The sequence below is a fragment of the Corvus brachyrhynchos genome, unplaced genomic scaffold (genome assembly GCF_000691975.1).
Source record: "Corvus brachyrhynchos isolate BGI_N302 unplaced genomic scaffold, ASM69197v1 scaffold114, whole genome shotgun sequence".
NCBI lineage: Eukaryota > Metazoa > Chordata > Aves > Passeriformes > Corvidae > Corvus > Corvus brachyrhynchos.
In genome coordinates, this window is record NW_008238337.1 from 4,323,282 (window position 1) to 4,331,073 (window position 7,792).

General features: G+C 39.8%; 1 protein-coding gene across 1 annotated transcript in view; it reads left to right on the forward strand.

Moving 5' to 3' along the window:
• Window positions 1–116: 116 nt before the first annotated feature.
• Window positions 117–7,792, forward strand: part of USP30 (ubiquitin specific peptidase 30) — a 9,741-nt gene continuing 2,065 nt past the window's right edge. The window contains exons 1-9 of the mRNA XM_017734876.1: window positions 117–388; window positions 819–1,001; window positions 1,604–1,707; window positions 3,517–3,615; window positions 4,344–4,386; window positions 4,649–4,743; window positions 5,463–5,522; window positions 6,535–6,621; window positions 7,098–7,178. Coding sequence (XP_017590365.1) covers window positions 289–388; window positions 819–1,001; window positions 1,604–1,707; window positions 3,517–3,615; window positions 4,344–4,386; window positions 4,649–4,743; window positions 5,463–5,522; window positions 6,535–6,621; window positions 7,098–7,178 — 852 coding nt within the window. The 5' untranslated portion in view covers window positions 117–288. The remainder of the gene's footprint in view (window positions 389–818; window positions 1,002–1,603; window positions 1,708–3,516; window positions 3,616–4,343; window positions 4,387–4,648; window positions 4,744–5,462; window positions 5,523–6,534; window positions 6,622–7,097; window positions 7,179–7,792) is intronic.

The following is a 7,792-nucleotide window of genomic DNA, read 5'->3' on the forward strand; positions in this document are numbered from 1 at the left end:
CCCTTCTCCCCTCGCTTTCTTCCTTTTCCTTTTCCCTTTCCCTTTTCCCCTTTCCCTTTCCTTTTCCCCCTTGCCTTTTTCCTGCTCCGTTCCCCCCCCCTTTTCCCTTTCCCTTTCCTTTTCCCCCTTGCCTTTTTCCTGCTCCGTTCCCCCCCCTTCCCTTCTCCCCCTTCCCTTTTCCCTCCCGTTGCCCCGGGAAGGCCGGGGACCGGCGGCCTCCTCCCGCTTGCTGCAGCTCCGGACCCACTTCCCGGTTTTTCCCGGTTTTCCCCTTGCAGGCACCGAGCGATGAGGAACTGGGGGGTGCTGGGGGGCGCGGCGGCGGCGCTGGCAGCCGGGATTTACGTCCTGTGGGGCCCCATCACCGGCAGGAAACGGCGCCGGAGAGGTACCGGGGGAACTGGGGCTGCCAGCACCGGGAACAGCCCCGGGGGATGCGCTTTATCCCGTTTTTCCAGCTGGGGTTGCTCTTTCCCACTGCCAGAGGGCGGGATTTTGGGAAGGAATTCTTCCCTGGGAGGGTGGGGAGGCTCCGGCACAGCTTCTGCGTGGCTGCCCCATCCCTGGAAGTGTCCAAGGCCACGTTGGACGGGGCTTGGAGCAACCTGGGCTAGTGGAAGGTGTGGGGTGGGATGATCTCCAAGTTCCCTTCCAACCCAACCCATTCTGGGATTCTCTGAAAGATGGAAAATCAACCAAATAAACAGAAAGAACTCCATTTTCACCTAATTGTAGCACCCTACACAGCATTCCCGCTGACAAATGGGATTTGTTTTGCCTGGACTTTGTGGTGTAAAGTCTTGCAATTCTCTTTGCAGGGCTTGTCCCGGGTCTCCTGAACCTGGGCAACACGTGCTTCTTGAATTCCCTGCTCCAGGGCTTGTCCTCCTGCCCCTCCTTCATCAGGTGGCTGGAGGAGTTCACAGCACAGTACAGGACAGAGCAGGAAAAATCCCAGGAGCGTCAATACCTGTCAGTCACTTTGCTGCAGCTCCTGAGAGGTACTGAGACATTTTCCTGTTGTGGCAAACCAAGGATGAAATATTTGAGGAGAAATGTGGTCATTTTTAGCCTCTTTTCCCAAAGAAAGAAGCTCATGGGGTTTGTATTCCCTATTTTATCTCCCTGTCTAATTTTCAACCCCATGGCCAAGCTCAGCCACCTTCCACAGACTTCTTGAATGCCATAGAATTCCAGAAATCTAGAATTCCATAGGGGAAAAAAAAAAAAAAAAGAAAGAATAAGCAAATAATTTAAGCTTTTTTTTTTTTCCCCCCCCCTCCAAGCTTACTATTTTCCCAAAAATCTGGACTATTCAATCACACTTTGCAAGGTTTTGGATAAAAATATTAAAGATTTTAAGCTTGAGGTGCCTCATTTCAGACTTGTCCCTGTGCTAAATTCATCTCTGACACCCTCAAGTGATCCCCTGGCTCTGCCTGGCTTCCCTCACGGGGTTGTTTTTAAAGGAAATCCCTCGGAAGTTCAGTCTTAGGATATTCCTGTGGAAGTGGTTATGAGGGTGGTGGTGCTTTAGCCCCAGAAACCACCGATTTTTCCCCATTTCTGCCTCCTCCTGACACTCCTGCCTTGCCTTCTCCAGCTTTATCCTGCCAGGAGGTGACAGAGGACGATGTCCTGGATGCCAGCTGCCTGCTGGAGGTGCTGAGGATGAACAGGTGGCAGATCTCCTCCTTTGAAGAGCAGGTGATGGCAGGAATCTGGGAAAATTCCCACTTGGACAAGGATCCCTCAGACCTGGAGCTGTCAGATGTGAATCCAGCTTCCAGAAAAGTGATGGAAAAGATCCATGTGTTGGGAATGGGGCTTTCAGGTTGCTGGGATATTCCTCAGGGAATTGCTGGCTACTTCCAAATTATTATATGGAATTATCTTCAGGCTTGGAATGACAGGGCCAGGAATATTAAAGCTGAAGAGATCCAGCCCTGACTTCCCTATGGATAATGGACTTTCACTCTGGATCATGGATCTATGCTCTGCTCCTAATTAGGATTTTCAGTAATCCTAATTATTTGGAATTCTTGTCAGTGTTTTGATGCACTCCATCAATTATCCCCACTCCTAAAATATATTCCAGATTTCCAAGGATAGATTGCAGTTGTGAAATTGAGGAAAACAGGGATTTGGGAATTTATTTTGGGGTAGTTTTTCTCTCTCCTTGTGAGTTTCTAAGGCCCAGAATGTCTTTAGTGCCTTGTGCTGTTCTGAAGCTTTTGGGCACAACAAAATAGATTCAATATTAATACAAATAATGGAAAATTAGAATATATAATTATTATAATGAATTAGAATAACGAATTATTATATATCAGTAGAGCACATAATTATTAAAATCAATTAGAATATATTATTATTATAGAATATATTCATTTTAACATAAATATAATTATAAACATATATAAATTATAGCTATAGATAATTATAAGTATTACTATAAATTAGGAATATTAATATAACTAATAAATACGACTATAAATATTAATATAAATATATTCACGATAGTATAAAATAGAATTCATGGTAATGTAATATAATGATAATAATTATTCTTGTAATTGTATAACATAGTATAGAAGTATAATAATATATTTATATTTTATAATTTAAAATTATTCTTGTAATTATATAACATAGTATAGAAGGATAATAATATATTTATATTTTATAATTTAAAATTATTCTTGTAATTATATAACATAGTATAGAAGTATAATAATAATATATTTATATTTATAATTATTTATAATAATTATAAGTATTAATATAAATTAGGAATATTAATATAACTAATAAACACGACTATAAATATTAATATAAATATATTCATGATAGTATAAAATAGAATTCATGGTAATGTAATATAATGATAATAATTATTCTTGTAATTGTATAACATAGTATAGAAGTATAATAATATATTTATATTTTATAATTTAAAATTATTCTTGTAATTATATAACATAGTATAGAAGGATAATAATATATTTATATTTTATAATTTAAAATTATTCTTGTAATTATATAACATAGTATAGAAGTATAATAATAATATATTTATATTTATAATTATTTATAATAATTATAAGTATTAATATAAATTAGGAATATTAATATAACTAATAAACACGACTATAAATATTAATATAAATATATTCACGATAGTATAAAATAGAATTCATGGTAATGTAATATAATGATAATAATTATTCTTGTAATTATATAGCATAGTATAGAAGTATAATAATACATAATAATATATAAAATATATAATTAAAATATATAAATTTATTATTTATACATTTTATTGTTCATTATTACTTACATTTAGTATGTACTTACCTTAATAAATAAAAATAAAAATAAAAATATAAATTAAAAAAAGAATATAAATATAAATAGAAGCTCTGAGCTGTAATTTTTCCTGAATTTCCTGTGGAATTCCAGCCCTCCTGGAATGTTTTGTTGATGGCTCTTGGTTCTGACTCCATTTCCCAGGATGCCCACGAGCTCTTCCATGTCCTGACCTCTTCCCTGGAGGACGAACGGGATCGGCAGCCCCGTGTGACCCATCTGTTTGATGTGCATTCCCTGGAGGTGAATTCCCATTTATTTCCTTAGCAGAAACTCCTGGAATCTGCCCACATTCCCAAGCTGAAAGTGGCTGTTCAGGATCTTTTTATTCTGTTCCCAAAGCTGTTCTTTAATCCTTACCAGTAAGTCAAATTTAAAGAATTCTCGGGTTTTCCTAAGAAAACATCTTGGAATTTCCAGTGATCCTGCTTTCCTGAGGGGTTTTTGCATCCTTAAATCCGTGGAATGTACGGATTTAAATTGGCACAGAGCAGGAGTCCCTCCAAGCAGTTACTGTGATCTGTAGTTCACACCTGAAAAAGGGGTTGAAATCTGCAAAATGGGCATTTGTGGAAGAGCTTCATGGAGGTAAAATTTATCTTATCCTCCAGCTTGCTGCTAAACTTGATGCAGATGGAAAAATATCTGGGTTTGCCTATGAAAAATACTTCTAGGTCTAAAATATAGACCAAAAAAATTCCAAAATCTCCTATTTTAGTGCTCTGAGGCAGAGAATTCTGCAGGTTAATGATTCCTTTTATAAGCAATTGTCAATTATAAATTTGGTTTGTACCAGTTGTTTTTTTGTTCTTCAAATAGAAAGAGCCTCTGAGATTCCCACAATTTTTCTAATGCCAGAAAAGCCCATTAGGGATGAAATAGGAACACATTTAATACTACATGTATTAACTTTACATTTTTTCTACGTTGCTGAGGTAGAGTTAATGAAATGTTTTTATCTCCCTCTGCAGCAACCAGAAATAACCCAAAAGCAAATAAGCTGCAGGACAAGAGGTAGGATTTGATCCCTGCTGGATATTCTGAATATTCATAGTGTAGTTGTTTTGTTTATTAAGTGGGATAATATTAATTGATCTTTGTACTGAACTGAAATAGAAATCAAGAATATAAACAAATGCCCCCCCCCCATTAATTATTAATCAGTGGGACAAAAAAGGTGCTTTGGAGCCATTAGTTTTGTTAAAAAGTGTGGGATTGGAGTGCTGAAAGTGGATGGATGGAAAATCCAAGGACAATTCCAACTTCTGTGTTGCAGGATCTCTTCCCCCTGTGTCCAACCACTGGAAATCCCAGCACCCTTTCCATGGAAGGCTGACCAGCAACATGGTTTGCAAACACTGTGAGCACCAGGTATGAAAAGAGATCATATTTTCTATCATTATTAATATCTGTGCAATGTGAGAAGGGATATCCAACCCTCAGAGTGCATCCTGGAACCACCATCCCTGATTTCTGATCATGGATCAAGCTCCAGAGCTTTGCAGGACTCAACAGCTCAGGGCTGTTCATTTACCAGGTGTTTATTGTGGTGATGAACAAGGATTTATCCCTAAATGGACTGAAAAAAAAATCCATGTGATGCACTCTGTGGGGGTAACAGCTGTCTCATCAAACAGAATAATAGATGTTTTATTCTATTATTGAATTAACAGTTAATTAATTAATAATATCACCTGAAAAATCCACTCACGTGGCTGAGTTTAGGACTCGCTGCTCATTCAGCACATTTGGCAAAGGCACTCTAAGTCCAGTTACTCCAAGTAAGGAGATGAAGATAACCTGGACAAAGGGAAAAAAATACAGAAAAGAAACCCCATTTATAGACCAAACCAAGAGAACATTTGCATTTTACTGCCCAAAACCTTGCAAACAAATTAGAGTGAGCAGGAAGAGGCCGAGCAGAACATTCCTGGTGTTCCCTGGCACTGTGCTTGGGAAATTGGGAGGGTTTGGATCCTGTTCCACCAGGGAATTGTGGCCAGCATGGGGCATAGGCTCATCTTGAGAGAATTGGGTTGGATTTGTTTTGAGACTGACATAAACTCAGGCTCTGGAATGTTCTCTCGCAGAGCCCTGTGAGGTTCGACACCTTCGACAGCCTCTCCCTGAGCATTCCAGCGGCTGTGTGGGTACGTATCCCCCTGCTCCCTGATGCTGGCACCTTGGCTCTGCCTTCCCAGGGCCTTTCTCAGGTGCAGAGGACATTCAGAGCTCCTTTAGGAGTCGATTTCCCTGCTCTTCTATAATCCCATGCTGCTGCAGGACCTTCTCCCTAATGGGTGGTGCAAGGTTCCCACGAGTCCAACAAACACCACTTGGTGACACCACCGGAGTTTTTCTGCTTCTCCTGGTGGAGGATTTGGTCTTTTCTGTGGAATTTGAAGAGCCCAGATCATATCCCAAGGGCTTGGAAGGTGACCTTCAGCTGCTCTCCCCCTGGCAGGTCACACCTTACCCCATCCAGGCTTTTCCATCGGGTGATTACAAGTGGGAATTGTTTCCATTTCTTTCTGCCTCTGAAAAACTTCAAATGACAAAACATTGTGGATTTTTGGGGCAACATTTGCAGGGTATTTTTGGACTGTGAGAGTTTGTTATTTCGTGTCTGGTGGTGATTTCTTTCCACAACTACTGGTACTCATGGAAATGGTGATTCCTACTTGCAGAGTAGCCAGGATTGGGATTTGGACACATCTTCTGTTCTTTGTCTTTTGTTTTATCCAATCCTTGGCAGGGCAGGATATGAGGAAGGGCAGGAAGGAGGCCTAAATTCCATTAAAAGCTGTATTTCTCCTATGGAGAGGGTCAGAGAGCATAAAGTGACCCCTGAAATGGTGGAACTTGAGAAAAATAGGAACAGGACAGGAATCTGTGGTTTAAAAGCCCACTGAAGGACTCTCACAGGGAGTCACAGCTGTTGTTATCAACAGGCTGCAAAGTTTTCCATGTTTAATCCAGGCTAAGGGAGAATCCCCCCAGTTCCATGATCACCCAAAGCCATTTAGTCAGTTCTTTCAAGAAATAAACCTGCCCTTCTGTAGTTTTTCTACGGAAGGGATGATTAAAAATCCTTTCCCCAAAAATCCAGTGGAATGCACCCTAAAATTCCTGCAAATAATTCTGGCTTTTCTTGGCACTCAGGGTCGTCCCATGACACTGGACCATTGTCTCCATCACTTCATCTCCTCGGAGTCTGTGAAGGATGTTGTGTGTGACAACTGCACCAGAGTAGGTCACTTCAATTCCTGTCACTTCAATTCCTGTCACCTCCCTGCTCAGTTTTGAGCCTGCTGACACAATCCTGGCTTCACTTCCCAACTCCTTTTTCTTCAGGACTTGGGGAAAGCCTCTGGGATTTCAGATATTTAACAAGGAGTTCTTATCTCACAGAATATTTGAGGCTTTACTTACTCCTACTGTTACCAAATCTACGAATATTTAATTCTGTAGTTACTAGGTATGACCAGGGATCATTTTTTTTTGCTCTGGTATTGTTTAAAAATCAACAGAAAAGGCAAATGAGTGCAGTTCTGAGTGAATGGAATTCTGTAAACGCTCATTTCTGCTTGATTTTGGTTTAGAATTCTGATCCTTTAGGACAGGCCAGGAATTCTGAAGGTGAAATTCATGCTCTGAGTATATTCTAAACAGACAATTGCTCCTGTCTGCAAGTGCCTTCATTTTTTTTTCCCTTCTGATTCCAGATCCAGGCAGAAGGAATTCTGAATGGACAGAGCATAGAAAACCAGAGAACAACCTTTGTTAAGCAATTAAAGTTAGGAAAGGTGAGGCAAAGAAACCCCTCCAAATCTCCTAAATCCTGTCACACAGTAACTTCTCTCTTTGATCTTGTTGTGTCCACTTCTTGCTGTTAGACCACAAACATTTTACTTTTCAAAGTAAACTCAGCTGGCAAATATTTGTGGGCGTTGAGGCCTCAACTCAGCAAAGCATCAAACATTAAACACTTCAAGAATGGGAATATTCTTCTGTTGTCTAGTAAACCACTTAAATGCGAGTTTGGATCAGTGGCGTTTCTTTTATTTTACATTAATTCCTCGGAATTCCTAATTCCCATAAACTGATTTATGTTTACAGGGTTTGTAGCACCTTTAGCAATTCCACATTTCAGGGAAATTGAAGTATTCCAAATACAGCTGGTGAATAAACATCAGGTGGGATTTCTGTGAGAAAACACGGGGTTTTTTTGCTCTGTAATCCTGTCATGCAGAGGCCAGCAGGGCACTGGTGGGTAATTAGGAGCCTCAGGTGCCAATAATAATAATAATAATAATAATGATGATGATGATGATGTACTTCTTGCTTTTACAATGATTTTAAATTTCAGCTCTTTATAACACTTGATGGTTTTGGTTTTCCCCTGTGCAAAGCCATTAAA